Source organism: Mustela nivalis (assembly GCF_964662115.1).
Source record: "Mustela nivalis genome assembly, chromosome: 9".
Lineage (NCBI taxonomy): Eukaryota > Metazoa > Chordata > Mammalia > Carnivora > Mustelidae > Mustela > Mustela nivalis.
Window position 1 is genome coordinate 109,708,170 of NC_139028.1, and position 25,762 is coordinate 109,733,931.

General features: G+C 41.2%; 2 protein-coding genes across 4 annotated transcripts in view; both read left to right on the plus strand.

The window, feature by feature from the left end:
* The window catches only part of LOC309840412 (uncharacterized protein), a gene marked incomplete at its 5' end in the record, with an annotated part of 71,102 nt that extends 69,100 nt beyond the window's left edge, over nt 1–2,002 (plus strand). Inside the window, one exon of the mRNA XM_082682458.1 lies at nt 1,806–2,002. Coding sequence (XP_082538584.1) covers nt 1,806–1,895 — 90 coding nt within the window. The 3' untranslated portion in view covers nt 1,896–2,002. The remainder of the gene's footprint in view (nt 1–1,805) is intronic.
* Nucleotides 2,003–4,933: 2,931 nt separating this feature from the next.
* The window catches only part of LOC309841384 (membrane-spanning 4-domains subfamily A member 6B-like), a 47,400-nt gene continuing 26,571 nt past the window's right edge, over nt 4,934–25,762 (plus strand). Inside the window, exons 1-5 of one of the 3 annotated variants that reach the window (XM_082684269.1) lie at nt 4,934–4,967; nt 13,561–13,656; nt 15,996–16,139; nt 16,489–16,639; nt 18,125–18,181. In XM_082684269.1, coding sequence (XP_082540395.1) covers nt 16,607–16,639; nt 18,125–18,181 — 90 coding nt within the window. In that variant the 5' untranslated portion in view covers nt 4,934–4,967; nt 13,561–13,656; nt 15,996–16,139; nt 16,489–16,606. The remainder of the gene's footprint in view (nt 4,968–13,560; nt 13,657–15,995; nt 16,140–16,488; nt 16,640–18,124; nt 18,182–25,762) is intronic. The other 2 variants (XM_082684267.1, XM_082684268.1) reach the window with 2 other exon arrangements.

The window sequence follows — 25,762 nt, forward strand, 5'->3', positions numbered from 1 at the left end:
CTATACATGATTTCTGCATCAACTAGATTGGGTGGGGGTGGGGAATGGGATGGAGAAAAAGAAAAAAGAATTGAAAAATGTTTAGGATATTGCATCTAAAGAATTCTCTGGTCATTTCAGTTTGAAAGTAGTTTTCAACTCCTTGGCCAGAGAAATCAAGTGATGGGTGATGGTGCTCTTTTTCTTTTCTTTTTTTTTAAATTAAAATATATTTTAAATTAAAATATATTTGACATATAACGTTTTGTCAATTAGGTTGTACAACATGTAAATTTAATACATTTAGGTACTCTATGATTGCCATTGAAGCAAACATTAGCACCTCTATTTCATATCACATAACTATCATTTCTTTTTTTTTTTGGCTGGAATAATTCAAAGGTAGTCTCGATAGTCATTACTCGAACAGTCAAGGACAGAAATCATGCTCTTGCCAAGAGCAAAACGAACAGCATATACACAGCAACATCAAGTGCTTATGTCTGCCAGCTAATTTCAGTCTGTGGGTTCCTAAGTCTTGACCCTCTGAAGGAAGGGTCTCCTTCTGGAAGGAGAGGACCAATAGAGAAGGGAATGCGGGAAAGAAATGAGAAAAGAGTCATCAAGAAAACTGGAACATGAAATTATGTTTTGTGTACCACTTATAGATATACCATAGCAAATGATAGTGGATAAAATACAGTTTTATGTCAACCATAACGAAGTAATAACCTACTTCAAACGTATTCTAAATTCTTTCCTCACATAGTAACCCATTAAGCATAGGTTTAAATTAGTAAGTTTGAATTGTACTAGTTTCACTAGAAAACAAAACATTCATGTTTGTTTAGTTCAGGTGTATAGAGTTTATGAAGCATTGTCCCTACTTTCTAAACTAAAAAAAGAACAAGAAAGAAAGAAAACATCAAAAGCAAATGTTTTGTTGATTCTTGAGGGGAGGAAGTAGGACAAGGAGGGTCCTGGATGGTGAGAATATTCCTATTAACATCGCTTCCAAAATACCCACTCAAAATCCTGTGGTCTGACATAGACGGGGCTCTTTGATCAGTTTCTCAGATATGACTTGTCTGCCTAGAGAAGAGATGACTCAAGAAGAGGTGTGATATCTCTCAGAGTCCAAGAATTAATATTCTTATTCAAGAATAACCTGGGAGGGGCACCTGGGTGGCTTAGTCAGTTAAGTGACTGCCTTTGGCTCAGGTCATGATCCCAGTCTCCTGGGATCGAGCCCCATGTTGGGCTCCTTGCTCAGTGAAGTCTGCTTCTCCCGCTCCCTCTGTGTTCCCTCTCCCCTTTTCTCTCTGTCTCTCACTCTCTCAAAGAAATAAATAAAATTAAAAAAAAAAATAGCCTAAGAGAAGAGTAGAGAAGAAAATATGCCAAAATGAGGAATGTTTATTTCAACCTGATTGTGTCCTTTCTCTGAGCCCCTACATGTTATGTCTCCACCTACCAAGTCAGAGTAGGTCTTTACTGGGAAGATTTTGGAAAGTTATTTAGTAGAAAACTTCAATGACATAGAATAAGACCACTTTTTAAAGTGCATTAATGAGGGGCGCCTGGGTGGCTCAGTGGGTTAAGCCACTGCCTTCGGCTCAGGTCATGATCTCAGGGTCCTGGGATCGAGTCCTGCATCGGGCTCTCTGCTCAGCAGGGAGTCTGCTTCCCTCTCTCTCTCTCTACCTGCCTCTCCATCTACTTGTGATCTCTCTCTGTCAAATAAATAAATCTTAAAAAAAATTTTTTTAAATAAAAAAAAATAAAATGCATTAATGATCAATTTACTAATGCTCCACTTTTCTCAGGTTCATGATACAAGAGAATGCTTTTATTACATGGTGAAGAACAGAACCATCATGGCCTCAGCCCAGAATGAAAATTTTAATGGTGAATGAAGGAAGAGCATCATCATTTTGTTCAGGCAACTTTCTAGAAACACATTTTTGTAAAGTTTGTCCCAATGTTTCTTTTTCCCAGTTCTGTAAATAAAGATTAAAATTAATGACTCTGGCTATATTTTCTGTATGGAGGATTTTGAGTGTAAAGTGTCCTCAGTTTGGATCTGGTTTTCTTGAGTTAAGGAATTATTTTACTTCTTTATTTCAAGAAAACCCAAGGGGCCACTGCCCAAGGTGTGCCCAGGACCTTCCCCCAAAAGGACTCCCAAAGTGAAAAGCAGACACATCTGGAAAAGATGCATTTAGAAGACCCCACCGGATTCTGTCCAGAGGAAGAATGTGAAAGAACAAATATCTTTCAGCAATCAAAACCCCAGGTAGGACCAGAAAGGAGGCTTTCTCCTTCTGCCTTCCCCCACCAACTCCTGCTTTCACTCATTCTCTCTGTGTTTGTCTCTCAAATGAATAAGTAAATATTTTTTTTTAAAAAAAGAATCTGTTTCCTGGTTTGTCTTTCTCTCTCTCTCCTCTGTGTGTGTGTGTGTGTGTGTGTGTGTGTGTGTGTTTTCCTTTGTTCATTTGTCTTGTGAATGAGATCTTTCCATTTGCAATAATATGGATGGAGCTAGAAAGCATAATGCCTAGTAAAATAAGTCAGTCAGAGAAAAGACAAATACTACATGATTTCACTCCTATGGCAAATTTAAAAAACAAAACAAATGACCTTATTCCACTTTTTAAAGGTTAACTTAGTATTCATGAGCCTTTACTCCTTACACAAAGCTTTGAGTTAATTTATCAAGTTTCTCACAAAATTGAACTGAAATTTTTCATCAAATTAATATATTAATTTTGGAAGAATTGAAATCTGTTTTAGATTAAGTTATCCCATCAAAGAGCATGGAATGTCTCTCATTTCATTCAGGTCATCTTGATCATTTTCTGTGTTTGTTTTTGAAGTTTTAAACTTTTCCTCATAAAGATTTTATATATACTTGTTTAAATTAATCCCTGGAATTTTTATAGCTTTCATTATTACAAATGTATTTTTCTTACTACATTTTGTAGTTGGCTATTAGTGGTGTAGAAAAATGATAATGGCTTTTGTAGGCTGATTTTGGACCTGAAAACCCAGATAAACAATTTTCTTAGCTCTAATAGTCTTTTTGGCAGACACAATTGACTTTTCAAAGTAAATGATCATATCCTTCATATCATTTAATTGTCTTCATTACGAACTTCGCTACTTAATATTCTTTTAGCGTTGACCAGTTCAATAATAAATAATAACAGTAATAGTGGACATCTTTGGATTCTCCCAACCTTAAATGGAATAAACCTCTAGTTTCCCCATATTGTATAATGTTTGGTGTAAGTGTAGGTTCTATTTTTCACTGTTAAAGAGATTTCCTTTAGGCTGCAAAGACATGCTTTGGCAAGAGTCTAGAGAACATTCTGGAAATATAGGAATTTATTAGGTCAGCTTCATTGGCAAGGGGTGACTTATCCCTGAGTTAAAATGATGTGTTAGCTCAAGCACCTGGGAATGACTTCCTAGTCTGTCATTTACTAACGGGAGCCTGGCTTGCAGATTAATGGCATTTGATATATTAGAACTTTCTTTGCCTATGTTAGAAGAAGGAATTCAAAGATTCAGGAAAGTGGGGACATGCAATGAAGCTATTCTATACAACAATCTATCCTAATGACATCCTCTAAGAGGTTCCAGAAGGCACCATCTTCACCAGGGCATTAAGTCATGCACTGGTGAAAAAGCAGCGACACACTGAAGAGTTCTTAGGTAGCTGTCATTCCTAAGCCCAAGACCCCAGTGGGGAACATAGCAACAGGCTCAAGTACCCTGATCCCAGTGGGAATTATGAGATCCCCAAGTGGCAGAGGGCTAATGTCCCTTAACTATCAGAGACACTGTGGGTAAAATTTAAATTCCCTTCCCACACATGTTCCCCAAACTCCTGCCAATACAGATTGTTGCAGTCTTATAAGTTTTCAATGAAGAGACTAACATCAGAGAGACAAGATTGTTAAGAAGGATGTCATCTCGTGTTTCACGCGAGGCTCCTGTGCTGCCATTATTTTTCCTGAGACCAAACTTGGAAGTCTTGCACGGGTACTTCTTCAGTTTAATAATAAAAGATATATTGTGGACACTGCGGGGGGAGGGGGTTGCTGTGGGAGTGCTGTGAAGTGTGTAAACCTGGCGATTCACAGACCTGTACCCCTGGGGCTAAAAATACATTATATGTTTATTAAAACAATAAAAATTAGAAGTAAAAAAAAAGATATATGTGTATTCACCACTTATTGGGCATCCATTGTGTGCTAGGGAAGTGCTTTACCTGCATGTATTCATTCTGCCCTTTCTTTTCTTGGAAAATTATGCAATAAGGAGTCTATTCTACCCTAACACAATCTATACTCTTCCCCCTGGCTGTTCCCAAGTCCGGGGACAGAGTTTGATGCTGACACAACCAGTTAAAATTGGCATGCTGTTAGCCCACTCTCCACCCGGCCCTCATCCGGGGAGCCTGCGCGCTCAGCGCAACTGCGAAGGTGGGGGGTGGGATCTCACCACACTCCGCTCCTCGCGCAGCAACCCCCCCCCCCCCCCCCCCGCCCCGCAGCCGTTCTCTGGGCCACAACCGCAGCGTTGGAACCACACGCACGAGGCAGGGGATGAGAGCCACAACCAAGGAAGCAGCGCCCACCGGGCTCCCCGGGCTGGAAGGCCCCCGAATTGAGGGCGCCCCTGCAGGATCACGCTCCTCTCGCCGTGCGCCCAGGGCATGACATCCGTGTAGGGAGCCTATGCCGGGTTGACTCTAGGACTCAGACCCGGTCACCCTGAATCAGAGGTTGCCAGGCCCTGGCTCCCCGGATGGCCTCATCCTGGGTCCTCCCATCGCTAGGAATGTTTTACTGGTAACAGTACTTGAGTTGAGAAGATCCATGCTCATCCAACGCGTTTCAGCCCCATTGAGACGGCTGGGTGGCTTACCAAGCCTTGCCCGGGAGAAGGAAGGAACCGCCTGAGGGAAAGAGGACCTTGTGAGTGACAGCCTCATTACCAACCCGAGCCTGAGTTCTCAGCATGCCCCCAGTTCGGGTTCCTATTTGAAACCGTTTTCTCTTTTTATCCTGATGCTTCAAATCTCCATGTGAGACGGTCTTGAGTTTGGATTTCAGTTATTTTGTATGATCAGTGTTTATTACCTTGGGGTGTGTCTCCAGGGTCCCCAAAGGGAATTCTGTGTATTCACATATAGCTTAGATTGAAGTCATTCCGTTCCAGACTTTCCATCCAAATTTGATGAAAGGCTGTGTGGAATTTGAGTTTGCAATCATGGCGATATTTATTGTATACTTACTGCATACCGTACTTTTCTAATTTCTTCCTCTTTAATATTGACTTCATGGGGGCGCCTGGGTGGCTCAGTGGGTTAAGCCGCTGCCTTCGGCTCAGGTCATGATCTCAGAGTCCTGGGATCGAGTCCCGCATCGGGCTCTCTGCTCAGCAGAGAGCCTGCTTCCCTCTCTCTCTCTCTCTGCCTGCCTCTCCATCTACTTGTGATTTCTCTCTGTCAAATAAATAAATAAAATCTTTAAAAAAAAAAAAAAAATATTGACTTCATGAAAAATGAAACAAGATGGGATCGGGAGGGAGGCAAACCACAAGAGACTCTTAATCTCACAAAACAAACTGCAGGTTGCTGGCGGAGGTGGTTGCTGGGGCTGGGGTTATGGACATTGGGGAGGGTAGGTGCTGTGGTGAGTGCTGTGACGTGTGTAAACCTGATGATTCACAGACCTGTACCCCTGGGGCAAATAATACATTATATGTTAATAAAAATTTTTTTAAAAATATTGACTTCATGAATGGCATAGCCCCTGTATTGTATACTGAGAACTATCACCTAAAATACCATGAAATGAAAGCCAATTCAGTTATGTTTGACGAACACGTAGAAATTTGTTTCTATTATACCCTTATTCAATAATCATTGAGCTCCTAAAATGTGCCATTTGCTGTGCTTGAAGTCTATAGTTAAAATGTCAGTATGACACAAACACACCAAAAAACATATATATATATATATATATATATATATATATATATATATACATATATATATATATATGTATATATATATATATATATGTATATATATATATATATATATATATATATATATATATATATATATATGGCTTATTGATGGAACTGAAACTAATCAGAAATACCTGGATTGTTCTTTGAGAAATCCATGTAGTTGCAGATGGCAAGATTTTTTTTCTTTTTATGACTAAATAATATTCCGTTCATATTGCGGTATTGTGGTATTGTGGTATTATGGTATTGTGGTATGTGGTATTGTGGTAAATGTATATACCACATCTTCTTTATCCATTTATCTGCTGAAGGATATTGAGGTTGTTTTTCTACATTAGCTTTTGTGAATAATGCTGAAACAAACGTGGGAGTGCAGATATCTCTTCAAGATAGTGAACTGGGATGGCTGGATCATGTGGTGGTCCAGTTTTTATAATTTTTTTAGGAACTCGCATACTGTTTTCCATAGAGGCTGTACCAGTTCACATTCCTACCAACAGTGCAGAAGAGTCGCCTTTCTCCATTTCCTCACCAACGTTTGTTATCTTTTGTCTTTTTGATAAGAGACACCCTAACAAGTGTGGTGTGATATCTCCACTGTAGTTTCAATTTGCATTTCCGTGGTGGTTAGTGATGTTGAATATCTTTTCATATACCTGTTTGCCATTTGTGTGTCTTCTTCAGGAAAATATCAGTTCAGGTCTTAGCCTATTTTTAAATTGAGTATTTGGTTTTTTGTTATTGAATTGCAAGCTTTCCACATATAGTTTGAATATTAATCCCCTGCTGGATATATGGTTTCCAAATATTTTCTCCCTTTATTTAGATTATCTTTCATTGATTGTTTCATTTACTGTACAGAAATTTTTGAATTTGATGTAGTCCCACTTGTTTATTTTTGCTTTTGTTGCTGGTGCTTTTGGCGTCAGACCCAAAAATCCCATTGCCAAGACAAACATCAAGGAATATTTTCCCTATGTTTTCATCTGGAAGTTGTGCGATTTGGGGTTTTATGTTTAAACCTTTCATCCCTGTTTTTCAAATATTTTATTTATTTATTTAGTTGACAGAGAGAGAGAGATCACAAGTAGGCAGAGAGGCAGGCAGATAGAGAGGGGGAAGCAGGCTCCCCACTGAGCAGAGAGACCAATGCGGGACTCCATCCCAGTACCGTGGGATCATGACCTGAACCTAAGGCAGAGGCTCAACCCACTGTGCCCCTTTCACCCATTTTTATTTGATTTTTTTAGTATAGTGTAAGATAAGGGTCCGATTTTATTCTTTTATATGTGAATATTTAATTTTCCCAAAACCATTTATTGAGCAGAATATTCTTCTCCTATTGTGTATTCCTTTGTCAAAATTGCATGGATTTATTTCTAGACTCCTTAGAGTCTATTCATCTGTGTGTCTGTTTTTATGCCAACACCATAATGTTTTAATTATTATAGTTTTATAATATAATTTGATATCAGGGACTATGACATTTAATGCTGGTTTAATGTTGTGTTAGCCATTCAGAGACTTCTGTAGGTCCATACAAATTTTAGGATTGTTTTGTTCTGTTTCTGTGGAAAAAAAAGTCTTCAGAATTTTAATAGGAATCGCACTGAATCTATAGATTGCTTTGGGCATTATGGAAACTTTAACAACAGTAATTCTTATGATCCATGAATATAAGACATCTTTCCATTTACTCATGTCTTCTTAAATTTCTTTCACCAACATCTTGTACTTTGCTGTATATAGATCGCTCGTTTTCTTGGTTAAATTTATTCCTAAGTATCTTTTCATGCTATTGTAAGTGGGATTTTTTTTTCAGATACTTCATTGTTAGTGTATACAAACAACTGATTTTTGTATGTTAATTTTTAATCCTCTGACTTTACTGAATTCATTAATCAGCTTAACAGTTTTTTTGATGGAGTCTTTAAGGCTTCCTATATGTAAAATCATATCATCTGCAAACAAGGAGGAGTCCTCTTCTTCCTTCTAATTTGGATATCTTTTCTCTCTTTTTCTTGCCTAAGTGCTCTGACTAGGACTTCCACTACTCTGTTAAATAGAACTGACACTGCTGGCCACCCACGTCTTGTTCCTGATCTAAAAAGTGTTCAGCTTTTCACTATTAAGTACATTTGCTATGTGCTTGTCATATGTGGTCTTTATTATGTTGTGATACATTCCTTCCATACCTAAATTGTTGATAGTTACTATCATGAAAGGATGTTGACTTTTGTCTGATGCTTTTTCTCATCAATTGGTTTTTTTTTTTTAATCCTTCATTTTGTAAGTGTGATGTATCACATTTATTGTTTTTTTTTAATTTAATTTTTTTTCAGTGTTCCAAAATTCATTGTTTATACATCACACCCAGTGCTCCATGCAATACATGCCCTCCTTAATACCCACCACCAGGCTCACTCAACCCCTCACCCCTCTCCTTTCCAAAACTCTCAGTTTGTTTCTTAGAGTCCACAGTCTTTCATGGTTTGTCTCCCCCACCGATTTTCCCAACTCACTTCTCCTCTCCATCTCCCAGTGTCTTCCATGTTATTCCTTATGCTCCACAAGTAAGTGAAACCATATAATTGACTCTCTCTGCTTCACCTATTTCACTCAGCATAATCTCTTCCAGTCCCGTCCATGTTGATAGAAAAGTTAGGTATTCATCCTTTCCTTTTCTTTTTCAATTTCTCTTCAGTGTTCCAGAATTCATTATTTATGCACGACATCCTGTGCTCCATGCAATATATGCCCTCCATAATACCCACCACTAGGCTTACCCAACCTCCCACCTTTTCCCCTCCAAAACCCTCAGTTTGTTTCTTAGAGTCCACAGTCTTTCATGGTTCGTCTCCCCAGCTCCAATTCCCCCCAACTCACTTCTCCTCTCCATCTCCCCATGTCCTCCATGTTATTCCTTTATGTTCCACACATAAACGAAACCATATGATAATTGACTCTCTCTGCTTGACCTATTTCACTCAGCATAATCTCTTCCAGTCCCATCCATGTTGATAGAAAAGTTGGGTATTCATCCTTTCTGCAGGAGGCATCATACTCCATCGTGTATATGGACCACATCTTTATCCATTCCTCCATTGAAAGGCATCTTCATTCTCTCCACAGTTTGGCAACTGTGGCCATTGCTGCTATGAACATTGGGGTCCAGATGGCCCTTCTTTTCACTACATCTGCATCTTTGGAGTAAATACTCAGTAGTGCAATTGCAGGGTCACAGGGTAGCTCTATTTTTAATTTCTTAAGAAATCTCCATACTGTTTTCCAAAGTGACTGCGCCAACTTGCATTCCCACCAATGGTGTAAGAGGGTTCCCCTTTCTCCACATCCTCTCCAATGCTTGTTTCCTGTCTTGTTGATTTGGGCCATTCTAACATTTATTGATTTTCATAAGTTGTATCATTCTTGCATCCCAGGGATAAATCCCACTTGATCATGGGATGTATTTCTTTTAATGTGCTATTGAATTTGGTTTGCTAATATTTTGTTGAGAGTTCTCACATGTATGTTCATCAGGGATATTGACCTATAATTTTTTTTTCTTATAGTGTTGTTATCTGGCTCTGGAAATAGGCAAATGGGGGCTCATAGAAAAAGTGTGGAAGCCTTCCTCCCTCTTCCATTTTTTTTTCCAAAAAATTTATGAAGGATTTGTATTCTTTAAATGTTTGGTAAAATCAACCAGTGAAGCTATTTGGTCCTGGGCTCTTTTTTTTGGGGGGGGGGGGGTTGATTATTGATTCAATCTACTTACTCATTAATACTCTATGTGTATTTCCCTCTTCTTCATGATTCAGTCTTGGTAGATTGTCTCTAAGAATTTGCCGTTTCAGAGTACTATCTCATGGAGTTACTGAGTAGTCTATATGAGTTAATACGTGTATAGAACATAGAAGTACTTGCCCAAGTAAGCATCCTGTCATTTTTAGCTTACCTTTTTCTTTATATTTTCTAGGGTAACAATGGCAGTTTTAACAGATACTGTGGGTTTTTTTTTTTAATTTTTATTTTAGTAATCTCTACACCCAGTGTGGAGCTTGAACTCACAACCCCAAGATCAAGAGTCACATGCTCCACCACTGAGTCATCCAAATGCCCCTGATACTGGTTTTTTTTTTTAAGATTTTTATTTATTTGACAGACAGAGATCACAAGTAAGCAGAGAAGCAGACAGTGAGAGAGAGAGAGGAAGCAGCCTCGCCGCTGAGCAGAGAGCTCAGGTCCTGAGCCTGATGCCAGGCTTGATCCCAAGACCTTGGGGTCATGACCTTAGCCAAAGGCAGAGGCTTTAACCCACTGAGCAATCCAGGCACCACCCGCCCCGATACTGTTTTATTTTTTTATTTCTTTTCAGCATAACAGTATTCATTGTTTTTGCACCACACCCAGTGCTCCATGCAATCTGTGCCCTCTCTAATACCCACCACCTGGTTCCCCCAGCCTCCCACCCCCCGCCCCTTCAAAACCCTCAGATTGTTTTTCAGAGTCCACAGTCTTTCATGGTTCACCTCCCCTTCCAATTTCCCCCAACCCCCTTCTCCTCTCCATCTCCCCTTGTCCTCCATGGTATTTGTTATGCTCCACAAATAAGTGAAACCATATGATAATTGACTCTCTCTGCTTGACTTATTTCACTTAGCATAATCTCTTCCCCAGATACTGTTTTTAAACATACTAAGGTTGCAAATAATCTTACCAGACCCAAAAGAAAAATAAATTTTCTCATTCCACGCAAGGTTGCAGTATATGGGTTGTTAGATCCATGGATTGGTGGTGGAGTTTTAGGACCTGGTTCAGCAAACCAGAGTTACTCATATTTGAGCACTGTCATCAAACTGAATCTCTTTGGAAAGTGAATCTCTGCTACATCACAGGACATTTAGTTCTTCTCCTCTCACACAAAAGAGAAAGGTTTTCAGTTTTGCCTCACCATCACCTCCTTCCTACTCCTTATCCCAACATTACAACATAATGACCTGGCTAACTAGAGTAATTGGAAATGTGTGAATGCCTCCGTAAGCTTTTAATATAATGGGGTTTACATTGAATAAGTGATGGCAGACTGAGTCTGAGCAGTTAATTCTCCTCTGTGGGACATTTGGCTAATTGATCATCTTGAAAAGTACTGCGGACTGATCCTTAAATTAATGATTGTTTGCACATAACATTCAGGGCCAATAGCTATGTGTATTTTCTACCTGGGAAATGAATGAAACCTGTGGTGCTAATTAACTCTTGGCTGACCCTTATCCCAAAAATAGCCACCAGTAGACCATAGAGCTTACCCATAATATTTGAGTCCATCTTTCATATTTATTCCTGTAAATATCCACATCTTTATATACTTATTTATCCTTTACAAATGGATATCCACTTGAAGAAATGAAATACACATATGCATATTTACACTTTCCTACCCCCCAAATCAATGAAAAATAAAATACATCCTAACATGTTCACATTGCATGGGCAGTATAATCACCTTTATTAACACTTCAAATCTTCCCTTTGTGTATCATGATGAATTCATGGCTTTTTGTAGACCAGTCATTTTAAATGGTCATGATTTTTATTCTTTTTTTGGTTATTCAACTTGTCTCAGCTCATCCAGTGAAGGCCCCATTAACCTGGTTTCTTTGTCCTTTGTGCACTGTATCTAATATTCTCAACAGCATTCTTGCTTTCTTTCAAGAAGAGGGTGTCCATATACATTATGCTTTTCTTCAGTAACTACCCTCCTGCTTCTTTGTGAAAGAAAAGACAATTAGAGAACCAAGCATGGACACTAGGGTTACACAGGAGATTTAATAGTGAGGAAAAGCTCTAGTTCTTCTGTTGGGCAAAATTTTGGAACCAAGCCAGAAACATTTATTTTGGAGGAGTCTGAGTTCACATGTATTCTTATGGTTTGAGACTTTTGACTATCAAAACTCTATACTCTATTGATTTCATCTAAATTCATAGAATCCAGCCATTTTCCTAAATAAATGAAGAGAGAATAGGAGAGAAATTACATGGAAGGAGTGATTGCTTTAAAAGGGAAGACCAGTCTACAGCCATACCACCCTGAACATGCCTGATCTCATCTGATCTCAGAAGCTAAACAGGGGTGGGCCTGGTTAGTACTTGGATGGGACAAAGGGAAGACAAGGGGGTGCCTGGGTGGCTCAGTTGGCTTAGCATCTGCCTTTGGCTTAGGTCAGGATCCGCAGGTCCTGGGATAGAGCCCAGTGTTGGCTGCCTGGTCTGTAGGGAGTCTGCTTCTCCCTCTCTCTCTGCCTGCTGCTCTTCTTGCTTGTGCTCTATCTGTCAAATAAATTAATTCTTGTTTGATGCTACAGGTCAGTTATGGGTGTGCCTCCATGTGTCTTCATTCTGGACTCTACACTAAAGTACAGCAAAATCCTGGGAAATGATATCCTCACAACAGAGGAAAATGATAGAAACTTACAATATCTTATCAGGTCTTGGCTCAGGCTTGGCATGTGTCATGTCCCTCACATTAGACCAGTGAAAGCATAGTCCAGGGTCACATCCAATATCAGCAAGGTATAAAGATATATTCCTTCCATGGAGTGGAGGGAGGACACTGCAAGTCACAAGGCGACATGTGAAGGTGAAGAACTCTGTAACAGAGAAAAGGGAAACAATAATTGGGGACAGTAATTCAACTGACCATAGCTACTTCTCAGAACCCTCATCTACCAGTAAGCCCTTGGAGAAAGTTACTAGGCACAATCTCTGACAATTTTATCAACTTAAGGTACAAAATACTGCCTTTTGTCCCAAGGTTTTGTTTTTTTTGTTTTTTTTTTTTAGTACCTAGCCATTATTCTGGAACATTATGAAAATTCCCACTTGACATACATCCTCTTACACTAGTTTTAACTGAAATAAAGAGGAATTTGTCTTAAAGATGCAGACATATGTGGCTTGTAGATATCTCTAAAAAGGCAACTAGATTCAGAGCAGTGAAAACCATTAGAATCTTTGGGTAATACTCCCTCCATCTCTATACTCCAGGGGTTCCTTCACTCTTCTTTTCAAGTCCAGATTGGGACTATATTGTCTTAGTGCTAAATATAATTTCTTGGGAAGGGAAATATGATTGCCTCAATTACATAAGATGCCCACAACTTTTCCAAGCAACTGTGGCTAGATTGAGAGAGATTCTTGTGAAGACCAAACATGGCAACTAGGATCCCAAACTTGGGTGACCCTAGGGATTTATGGGAGAAGGTAATTATTGGAAAAAGTGAAAGAGAGTGGTGCACTTATATCAAAAGATAACTACTCAGTCTCATTTAAAGATCATGATGGCATCATAAAACATGAGAAGTAGCTCTTGGTTTTTGACAGAAAGTTATTAGGTATGTAACAGAAAATAATATCAGTGAGTTGACTCAAATCTTCTTTCAAGGAAAGTAGTGGAAAACCAGAGGCTGCAATATAAAGTGTCTTATCTCAAAAATAATCAGTTTAACTTTTCTCTGTATTTCTCTACAGAAAAAGGAGTCCATTCATTATCTGCAATTTCTATACCATATCTTAATTAAAATGCCAAGAAGTTATACCCTAAGACCGGAGACCAGAGCATTGGGGGTAAGAACTAAATGCTATTTAGGTTAATAAATGATGAGCATTGCATCTTCCTAACATAAAAGGGAAGGCATTGGCCACATCTACAGTGAATTCCCCAAAGGAAGGAAAGTTGAAGAAAGTATTCTGAGTCGATAGTTAATTGGACACAAATTATGGATTCACAGACTATTTCTGAGTAGTTCAATAGCATCACAATCTACTGAGGATTTTAACAAATACTCAGACTGGTTATGAATTTCATAAGCAATGAGAAGGTCCATTTTCTGCTTTTGTTTATAAACAGTTTGAAACAAGCTTATAGATCATAAATGAGGTGGTCAGGCTCAGGCAATGGACCCCAAATCAGAAGGGGATGGAGATACTGGGGCTCTGTGGCCAGTGGTCATTTGATAACATTGGGCTCAAAACATCCTCCCCCTATATTCATCTCTGAGATCATATTCCATATCAATGTTCTCCCTCTCACCTCTCCTAAACCTTAGAATGCTGTACCATTTTGTATTAACCACTAATATTTGTGGGGGCTTGATGCACACTTCAATACATGCCAGCAAAACTAAAACTTGTCCTCAGAAATTTCCCAATATAACAAATCTATGATTATGTCCAGCTGGCTGGTAGCTATTTGGCCCATGGCTAGAATGCAAGGCCCAACGTCTTGCAACAAAGCCTCATGTAGAGCAGAGGCAGGACACTGGTCTTTTTCTACCTCATCCCCCATCACCATGGTAGTTTACAAATGGACTGCTTTCTCCTTGTGTCTTTCTGTGCCCTGGACAACAGTCATGGCAATATGTGTGAAAAGGGGTAGGCTTGTCACTGGCCATCCACAGGCCTACCAGTAAGATCCACCACCTCAGAGAGGATGAAGGGTTTAGGATCTTCTACCGAGTTCTTCCTACTAAGCCCTACTGAGCCCTCTGCTAAACTCAGAGTAAGTCAGTGGATTCCTGGCCCAGAAAGGAGTTGATTCTGAAAACTGTGACAGTAGTGGGCAAGTCCATCTGATCCCATTCCAAATGGCCATCCCCCATGTGCCGGATCAAGGCATGAGTAACCAATAAATGCATGCTTTTGTGTTGTCTCAGTGTAAACTTCAAGGGAGAGGAGTCTCATCACCCAATAACCACTTCATGCCTCTCTGTTGCAATTAATTTTATGCGCCAACTTGCTTGGACCACAGGGTGCCCAGATAATTGGTCACATTATTTGGGGTGTTTTTGTAAATGTCTTTATTTTATTTTATTTTATTTATTTTTATTAAAGTGCAGTTGACACACAATGCTACATTAGTCTCAAGGGTACAACATAGTGACTGGGCAAGTCTAGACCTCACTGCAAATGGAGCTACCACCTGTCACATGCAACACAGTTACGATACCATACACGGTATTCCCTATGCTGTACCTTTTATTCCTGTGACTCACTCATCCATAACTGGAAGCCTGTATCTCCCATTCCCTTTGGTCCATTTTGCCCATCTTCCCACCCCCTCCTGTGAAGGTGTTTTTGAGAGGAGATTAACATTTAACTCAGGGAACTTGGAGTGAGGCAGACTGTCTTCTATAATGTGGATCTGCCTCATCCAATCAGGCGAAGGCCTGGCTAAAACAAGACTGACCTTCCCTGCCTGCTTCAGTAGTTGCAGACACCCTTGTCACTGGTGTGTGTCCGTGACTCTACCCCATCTGGAGAATAAGGCCCGACTCCTATGGAGAGTCCTCCTTCTTGCTTTTTTGAACAAAGTTTAGGGCTCTGGTCCAGAGTAGAGTTACAAAAGATAGCACAGAGAATGATAGTGGGCAGAGGAAAAGGAAACTGAAGCTCCACTCCCAAGACAAGAGAGGATGAAGAATAAAGGCAAGGTCCAAAAGTACCCTTTTGGGTCAGTGGTAGAGAACGAAAACACACCTGCCATCCAGATTTGAGCTCACAGATCCAACAGTACAAAGGAGAGGGATGTCAAGGCAGAACCTGAGTGATCCTCAGGGCCAATCGCCCTCCCTTGGGTCATGTGTCCTCCTGAACCAAACTGACAAATAGGCCCCTGCTTTTTACTTAACCAGAGCCAACTAGAAAATCAGATATTAATCATCTCTGAAGATGTCAACAAAACAAAAGCACATATTCCCCGCTTAAATAAATGTGGAGACCTCACCATCCATTTGTGGCTGCCCTTTCCTTATCCATCTTGGTTCTTCCCCGACATGTAGCTCTTTCATCGCTGCTTCAGAAGTAACCAGGATAAGCTGGAAATGACCATGACATTTCAGTCACCATATTGTAATCATCCGGATAGATTTTACCTGAGTATTCACGACAGCTCTCTCTTCTCACAGGCTGCGCAAATCATGAACGGAGTGATTTACTATGCTTTGGGGTATCTCTGTTATGCATTATTTCTCCAAGAAGAGAAGAGAGAAAGTACTGGTTATATTCCTGTCATTGCTACAATAGTTCACATATTTGGGTCATCGCCATTTGTGAGTAAACCATGGTGCTACTGATTTTAATTTTTTTTTCTAACTTGTCCAGTAAACTACTCAAGAGATCAAGCAATGGGTAAAGACCTAGTGTCTGAGTCTATGGAGCTCATTATGCTATGGAAAGAGCCTTCACAAAATGTGGGTGGGGGTAGAGAATATATACTTAGGAAAAGTCTTTTTATGTTCATGCTTTGATGGGTTCCTTGAGAAGGTGAGGTGTGCATGTAGAAGTGATTTTGAGAGCGTATGCTTGAAAAGCAGTAAAGACAGTGGCTATCTGGATAACTACAAGGCTTTCTCTTTTTCTTTCCTTCTTCCTTTCTTTCTTTCTTTTTCTTTTTTTCAGAGTGAAAATCAAAGCCTTGACTGAGCTTAATGTCTGGGGCTGTAGTAGTATTTTTAGAACAGTTACATAATGAAAGAGAAAAGAAAAGACATGAGAGGGCAAACAGGAATCTGGAAAAATGAAACCAAGATTTCTGAAGTGGATATTTCAAGTAAGGATATTGTAAGAATTCCATAGGCATAGTTGCAGAAGTGCCTAATAGGGACATACCCAATTATAAGACATTACACCCAGGGAAGCCCAAAGCCATGGCTTCCCACAAGTTATTATTTTCTCATAGTTACATCCAATCCAGAAGCAAATAGTCCATCAAGGGTCACTATATTCATAAGCAACGTGACATAGTAACACAACCGATATTCCAAATGTCCAACTGCACAGAGCTAGAAAGTTAAGAAGAAAGCCAAATGACTCTTTGGGGGAGAAAGGGTTTTATTAGTTCCTTACCCACCCTTTTGCACTCCTCAACCAAAAACAGGGCTTCAGGGAAGAAAAGATTTAAATGTAATAACTTTTTGTGAAAGGGCTCTGACACATAGTAATAAGTATTCTGGATGGAAGACATTTCCTTAGAGGCTTTCCTACAGTGTGAGTTAGGTTGAGGGCATTTACCAACACTGAGAAATTTCTGGAAAGAATTGTATGCCATAAAGAGAAATGCTTTGAACTGAAAGAGTACAATGAATCACCCATTATGAGGCACTGAGAAAGGATCCAAGTCCAAGATACAGAAAAGAAGCTAACAGCAGAAATTAGCCTCAAATTGTAATTATTCAGTTTCATACTAATGTGTATCCGGCACCTTCCAAAAGCGCTTTGGGTTTGTTGCCACAGCAACTCCATGATCGCTATTATTGATCCCCATTTTACAAATCAGGAAACCAAGACTTAGAAAATGTATGTAACTTCTACAAAGTGACCCAGACACGAAGTGTCCATGAGCTATTTTCCTGGACTGCCAAGATTCCCAGTCCCCTTCAGATGAGTCATCTTTTGTTAGTGCTATGGGCAGATGGAAGGCAGGTATAAGGTATACCATTGTGGAAAATAATTAAATTCTTGATATATCAGAAACAACGATTCTTTCCACTGTTGCCAGCTGGGGATGTTAGTGCTCAGGACAGGATATTTGTGGAAGACAACCTTCATTCTTCTGATCAAATGTTTTCCTATTGATGAAATCTTCTTTCTACAGCATTGTCGGGGGGAGGGGGAGTTCCTGCAAGTGAGAGCTGCCCCACTGGTCAGTAGGGGGTACGTTCTAACAATTTATATCATGAGCATAATAACTGACAGTCCAAAGAAGTGATCTACCTACTGGCCATTCCTCATAAAGTCATTGTGTGGTGGCTAAGTCCCATCACCAGCACGAAGGCTCCTTAGTGACCAGAGAGGCTAAAAATGTCTTCTCATCTCTGTAACACTGGTTAACAGAGAAACAGTGAATCCGTTTTGTAGAGTGCCGGCTACTGGTCATCACAGAACTGAAATAATTAAAACCTCTTTCTTCTGAGAATTCTGTGAATTCTGTGATACCTTAGATCCCAAGAATGTCATTGGCATTGCGAAAGTGCTCCTGTAGGGAACCATCAACAGGAGTGGGTGGGTGTTTACAAATGCCTGTTTCTTTCTCCAGTTCATCGCCTCGGGATCCACCAGCATACAGGCAGAGAAGTATCCCACAAAATACATGGTACGTTGAAATGCTTTGGAGCAATGCCAAAGATAAACAACAACAACAAAAATCACCTGGCATAAACTGAAGAGAAGAAAATATTACTTCTCAGCCAGCTTTTGCGGGGGGGGAGGGGGAGGATAAAATTTTTCCAGATGTTTGTATAGGAAAGAAGTCATTTAATTTTTACAGGGAGGCACTCTGATGTGTATTTTAAGAATGGGTGTTGCGGAGCGTGCTGTGTGAAGAACAAGGTTTCTCAGGTGTCAGGTGTGAGGATTTTCATGGAATAAATTATCTCTAGCTATCTGAAGGAGTATATATAACCAAACGAAACTGACCTGGGAGTCAGGCCTGAGCAGGGAGGAATGGCAGGTGGGGCCAGCTTAGGGTATCCACGTGTCGTTGGGGAAAAGGGCAGAGGACAAAATAATGTGTGAAAAGAGAATTGCCTTCGGCAAATCCAGGGCTAGAGAATATCACCGGAAGGCAGATCAGGCCTTACTAAAATAACATCCAACAGAAGAGGCACATTCCCCTTTAGAACTTCTCCCACTGTGGTTGGGATCACAGCTCTAGAGGTCCATTGCCTGAATTCAAATTCTGACTACCCGACTACTGACCGCGTGAACTGCAGCAAGTTCCTCTCTGCTCTGTGCTTCATTCTCCACCTCTGAAAAACGGGGCTCCTCCAACCCCCCACCCCCCCCCGACCTTGAAGGATTGTGGGGAGAATTAAAGGAGCCAATAAGCAGCAGCCCCTGCCACACAGTGAGTTCAGTAAGTGTTAGCTCCGCCCACCAAAACCTACCGAGGAGGACAAGGTACTTCAGGGGCTGGAGACAGAAGAAACTAAAGACATATTGTTCCCTAATTCAGGGAAATGTCGGCCTACCTTCCCACCACCTCCCAAAGTAGCTTGGTGGCTATAACTAAGTTTTTATACCTTTTTTTTAAAAAATGTCTACCACTGTTAACATCAGTTTTTATCCTATGCTTTTTCTAAGCTTTTCAATGTATTTCCAGGGTGTACATGTGACCCAGATGTAACCTGGCCTTACTTTTCCCGCAGGGATGTAAGTACAGGTTGACCTCAAAGCCCGTGAAGTGCCCTTAGTTAGGATTTTGCAAATCCCTGGAAGGAACTGTCCTGCCTCGGTTTCTGTATTTGTGCATACTGACCCAATTTTGCTCCACAATATCAAAACAAACAACAACAACAAAACAGACCAAAACCAAAACCAAAAAAAAAAAAAAAAAAAAAAGCATGTGTAGACTAAATTGGCCTCTTCCTTGGTTTTCACAAAAACTCACAGAAAGCTTTTTGGGTGTTTGTTCATTTGTTTCTTTTTTACTTGAGGGTTGGTAGGGTAAGATTATGACTTTATTTTCTAAGTTCTAGCCATGATCTGACTCCTGCTGTGACTCTTCACCCAACCTCTAGCCTTGCTCTGCTTTCTGCCCTCCCTGCTCCTCACCTCACTCCACCTCGAAAAAGCAAAAATGAACTCCTCTTCCTGTCTCACATAGAGCACTTGACATCACTCCTCACAGGAACACAGACTCATCTACCCCAGGGATACTTGTCCAGGAATTTCCCAAGCTAACGTGTCTCAACTTCACAAGGAGAAATCAAATCGTTATTTATCAAGTCATGGAAAAAATGCTTTGGAAAAACTGTTCTAGTGGCAACACCACATTCTGTCTACTTAGGCGACAAAATGCACCTAACACACCTGATACAGGGTGCTCAAATTCCAATAATTCAATCAAAAGTATTTTCTGAGTTTCTGGCATGTTCTGGGTGTGTAGGGTGTATTGGTGAACACACAGACAAAGATTGATTACCCTCAAGGAGCTGATAACCTAACAGGGGATTAAAGACAATAAACATGACAAATAAGGAAAGAACACGGTGTGGTTCACAAGGTGAAAGCTAGCATGGGAAAAAGAGAAAAGATGAAAGCGGTTCTGTTGGGGTCCATTATCAAATGAACGAGACTGGGACAAAGCAAAAGTTATGTAGAGGTTTATTCTATGCCAAGCATCAGAAGTCAGACTGACCAACCAGGGCCGCCTCCAAAGAGAGCGACCCCCTCCCCATCTCACAGGCTGGTTTTATGGGGCATAACCGCAGACCCAAGGTACATGACTTCTATTGTTAAGGCGTTTACTCCCGGAATCAATACCCAGAACCATACCAGGAACTACAGGGGCATTTATTCCCGGAATGAAGTCCGTGGATGTAAACAACAATATGGCTACCTAGGCAATATGGAGTTGCTCTGGCTAAGCAGGTCCTAATAGTTAAACAGGTTTTAACATTAAATTGACCCTAACATTCCCCCCTTTTCTTTGGAGGTTAGTCAATTTTTTGACTCTTCAGACAGTTCTTGAGGATGAAAACAGGCTGACCTGAGGTGTCGTTAGCCTTGAGTGTTGTTTCATCTGCTGTTTTTCTGATTTCCTACTGAGCTGTTTTAGTCTGATGAGGTGTCTCCTGGCTGCTGCTGAGTAGGAACAGGGTTAAAAGTGACCAGGTTAGGAAACCCTTTTGAGTCTTAGTTTTAGTCCACAGTTAGTGGGGTCTACCGGCAGTGGCTCCCATTTCTGGGGGGTGTCCTTGTTTTCAGCTCATTTGACGTGACACGTGTGAATCCAAGCCCTGATGCCTTCTACTTTTACTCCCATGAGGGTAGTCAGGATGACCATGAATGATCCCTTCCAGCGGGGCTCCAAGTTGTCCACTCAGTGACGGCGTATCCAAACCAAGTCTCCGGGTTGGTAAGGATGCAGTTCTACCTCTGTCTCCATCTCAGTGTAGGCAGCTTGGATCCCTGCGTGGGCTCTTTTTAAGACAGACTGTAGCGCCTGCAGTGACTAGAGTACAGATTGATCGGTCATTTCCGCTAGGGAAACCTCTTGTAGCCAAGGGCAGAGTAGAGGGGGGATCTCCTGAACATTATTTTAAATGGGGTAACCTTGTTTAAGTAGGGTGTACATCGCGCCCAAAGGAGGGCGAAGGGGTGAGACCACCAGTCTCCAGAATTTACTTTGTCAAGGTCTCTTTAAGAGTCTGGTTCATTCTCTCTACTTGTCCGGAACTCTGGGGCCAGTAGGCACAGTGTAGTTTCCAATTAGTGCCCATGGCCTTGGCCAATGTGTGTGAGACTGAACTCACAAATGCAGGGCCCTTGTATGACCCAATCGCCAGAGGCAGCCCAAACCTAGGGATTATTTCCCCTAGTAGCTTTTTGGTTACCATTCCTGCCATTTCATGTTTGGTGGAAAAAGTCTCTACCCAGCCTGAAAAGATATCCACAAAAACTAACATATACTTGTGTCCATACTTTTCCTGTTTCATCTCTGTCAAATCTACTTCCCAATGAATTCCTGGTTCCCTTCCTCTTTCTCTTTTTCCTCTTCCCATCCTAGTTCCTCCCGCATTTACCACCTGACATTGAGCACATCCATCAACCACATCCTGAGCCATACGCCCTAATTTAGAAACCTGGAACTGCTGACCCGCGAGCTCCTTAAGCTTGCCAGTCCCTAAATGAGTGCCCTGATGTATTTGGCTTACTAATTTTTTTTTTTCCTAGTCTTCAAGGAAGAATTAACTTTTCTGCCCTAGTCTTAGCCCAATCCCCTTCATAGTCTAATTTAGTCCATTTTTGTAAATATTTTAAATCTTCCTCTGAATAATCTGGTTTTTCTGGTAGGGTTGGAGCGGGGAGTATTACCAGTTCTTGAGCCGTTTCCCTAGCTACTTTCTTTGCTGTTCCATCTGCTAATTGGTTTCCTTTTGAAACCAGATTAGTCCCCTTTTGGTGCTGTGGACAATGCATAATGGCCACCTCTTTTGGGTCCCAAATAGCCTGAAGGAGAGCCAATATTTCTTTTCTGTTTTTAATTTCTTTCCCTTCTGCTGTTAATAGGCCTCTTTCTTTATAAATAGCCTCATGTATATGGAGAGTAGCAAAGGCATACCTGCTGTCCGTACAGATATTGGCGGTCTTGCCCTTGGCCATCTGCAGGGCCTTGGTGAGTGCAGTCAGCTCCACTTTTTGCGCTGAGATTCCGTGTGGCAGGGCCACCTTCCAGAGCTCCTGTTCAGGAGAAACCACTGCAGCCTCCGCATACCTCTTCCCATTGGCCATGTAGCTACTCCCATCTGTGAAGAGAGTCATCTCCACATTCCGGAGGGGAGTGTCTCTAAGGTCAGGCCTTATTCCTGTGATCTGGGTTAGGACCTCCCCATAGTCGTGTGGGTGGTCAGCTAGCTTTTCTGGCAGCAACGTGGCTGGATTTAGCACCGCCAGGGGCCTGAAAATCACTTTCGTTTTGTTGAGGAGGAGGGCTTGATACCCTGTCACTCGGGCGTTTGTCATCCACCGGTCTGGTGGGGTCCGGAGGAGGCCTTCAATAGCATGAGTAGTGGTCAAGATGAGATTTTGACCCAAAGTTAATTTACTTGCATCCTTGACCAGGAGGGCTGTGGCAGCAAATATGCGGAGGCAAGGGAGAAACCCAGCCACTACTGGCTCTAGTTTTTTTTTTGCTAAGATAGGCTACTGGCTTTTGCCAAGGCCCCAGAGTCTGAGTCAAAACCCCTTTGGCCACCCCTGCCTTTTCATCTACATATAAGTGGAAGGGTTTGGTAACATCTGAGATGGCCAGTGCTGGGGCACTCAGTAAGGCTGTTTGTAATTTTCAAAATGCTCCTTCTGCCTCAACTATCTACTCTACCGTACTGAGTCCTCCCTTAATCAGTTCGTAGAGGGGTCGAGCAATCTCCGCGAACCGCGGTATCTATCCACAGTCTGCAGTAGCCCACTGTCCCAATAAACTCCCTCACTTGTTGGGGCGTGGTGGGGTGGGGGGTAGCAGGTGATCACCTGTTTCCTGGACTCAGACAGTGAACGCACTCCCTCGTGGAGATCAAAGCCTAAATAAGTAGTGTGGCTCTGACAAAGCTGTGCTTTCTTTGCTGACACCTGATACCTTTTTTCCTGCAGTCTGTAAGAGAGTTTTTGTCCCCCCCCCACCCCCCCCACCCCCGCAAGCATGACTCATAGTCCTCAGTGGCTATTAGCAAGTCATCAACATACTGTAACAGAGTGACTCCCGGGTTGGTGATTCTGTACTCACGCAAGTCCTTGTGTAGGGTCTCGTTGAAGATGGTGGGTGAGTTTTTGAATCCTTGGGGAAGTCTTGTCCAGGTGAGCTGGCCCTGGAACCCTTCCTGTGTGTCAGACCACTCAAAAGCAAAGAGGAGTTGAGACTCCCTTGCCAAAGGTATGCAGAAAAATGCACCCTTGAGAGCTAAGACAGTTTACACAGTTCTTTTGGGGCCTAGGAGGGAGAGTAGGGTATAGGGGTTGGGTACTGCCGGGTGGATATCTTCAACCCATTTGTTAACTTCCCGCAAGTCCTGAATGGGTCGTATTCCCCAGTTTCAGCCTTTTTTGACCGGCAGTAAAGGTGTATTCCATGGAGACTTGCAAGGAACTAGGATCCCGTCTCCTCCGAGGCGGTTAATGTGTTTTCTGTTCCCTTCCTTTGTTTCCCAGGGGAGGGAGTACTGCCCGACTCGAACGGCCGTAGCTGTTGCTTTTAACTGTACCACTACTGAAGGCCATCCCTTGGCCAGGCCAAGAGGCCTCCCTTCTGCCCAGACTTCGGGAAATTCGACCTGTAGGGTTTGGAGAAGGCTTCCCTCACTTATCTCCTCTGGTTTTGAGACTGGCTCATAAAGGAGATGTTCATCTACTGCTGCCACAAGCGTCTGCACAGTGGGTTGTCCCAAAGTCACTCTCATGTCTCCTTCCGAGAACTGAATACCAGCCCGTAGTGTGTGGAGGGAATCTCTTCCCATTGGGTTATACGGGGCATTAAGGGAGGACCAAGAATCGATGTTTGACTACTCCCGAGGCCAGATTTAACGTCCTTTCTGTTGTTCATTTGTGTCTTTCTGTGCTGTTTGCCCCTTGTACCCAGACTTCCTCTCCAGAGAGTTTTCCCACAGGCTTTAGTAATGATGGAAATTGGGCTCCCATGTCCACCAAAAAATCAATTGATTTTCCTTCCACCTCAATTTTAACCCGAGGTTTGGGGAAGGGCTCCAAACCATGGTCCCGTTAGTCTTTGGTGGCCAGCGTTGCCGTGTTCTTCTTAGGGCACTCTCCGGCCCAGTGTCCTTTTTCCTTGCAGTAAGCACGCTGATCTGAATCTAAGCCTTCCCACCGGCTTTCTCTGTGTTTAGACTTTTCTTTCCATTGACCATCTCCTACCTGCCTTTTTCTTTTTCATGGACCTTTCTTTTATTTTTTCCTGTCTCCTTCCCACCTCATGTAATGCCAAAACTTTAACCATTTTTTTTTAGTCTGTTTTTCATCTTCTTGTGTATCCCTGTGGTTAAACACCTTTTCTGCTATTCCCACTAACTCAGTCAGATTCTTCCCTTCAAATCCTTCAATTTTCTGAAGCTTCTTCCTTATATCTGGGGCTGACTGACTGGCAAAGACAAGATTTACTGCCCTCTGATTTTAACATTTACTTGAATGGATGACCAATATAGATTTGCCATGACACAGGGCTTTAGTCTTCCCTCCTTAAATACTATGCCTCATTTGAACAGAAACATTTTAGAGGAAAATATGTATTAGTCTTTTTTTCCTTCTTGGGAATAAATCCATCAAAACTGATCTCATATGGTCAAATTTTTAACATATTTCATTGTTTCCTTTCAAACCTATAAACCAAGGTAAATAAGTCACTTTCCCCAAGCCTTCTACAACTTACTATATACTCTCAAGTTTAGTGTTTATTAGCTCCTTTCATATTCTGGTGCAACCAGATATTTTTACTTTAAGACAAAACTATTTACTCTCTTAGGCCCTCTTTTTTGTGTGTACAGTTCTTTTAAACTTACTATCAGTCAACTGCCTTTTCTCTGGTTTTTCAGACAACATTAAAACTTTCAATAAAAGCCTTATGGCCTTTTTCTTTTAGTAGTTCATCCTGACCATACCTAAATTTTTTTTTTCTGAAAATTTCCCTTTATAAACCTTTTACAACTTTCTTTTGTATCCAGGTTTTGTCCCAAGCCATTTTCTTTTAAACAACCATCTCATTTAGGACAAAATTACCTTTTTCTTTAACAAAATGTATTCCCATTCCTTATTTTTCTTATGTATATCCTACTTTTTTACATATAGGGTTACTTCCCTTACTTCCATCAGTCTTCGTTATAGTTAGCAGAATTTTCTATTCCTAGAAACGTTTCAGTGATGGTTAAGTATTAACCAATTGTGAATAGTTACAACAGAATTCTTAGAAGGCAAATTTATGAATCAGTTAGAAGGCAAATTTATGAATCAGTTAAGCACAAAACATGTTTGCCAACAGATCCCAAAAGCACAAACTTAGTTTCAGCAACAAATGCTTTAGCATTTTATCCCATTTGGTTAAGACCTAGATGTCCATAATTTAATTCCATTTGCCATCCAACCAAAACCTTAAAGTTTCAGGTTACCAAAGACTTTGAAAGTTACTTTAACAATTACCCATTAAAACTTTGAGACAGACAATTAACCA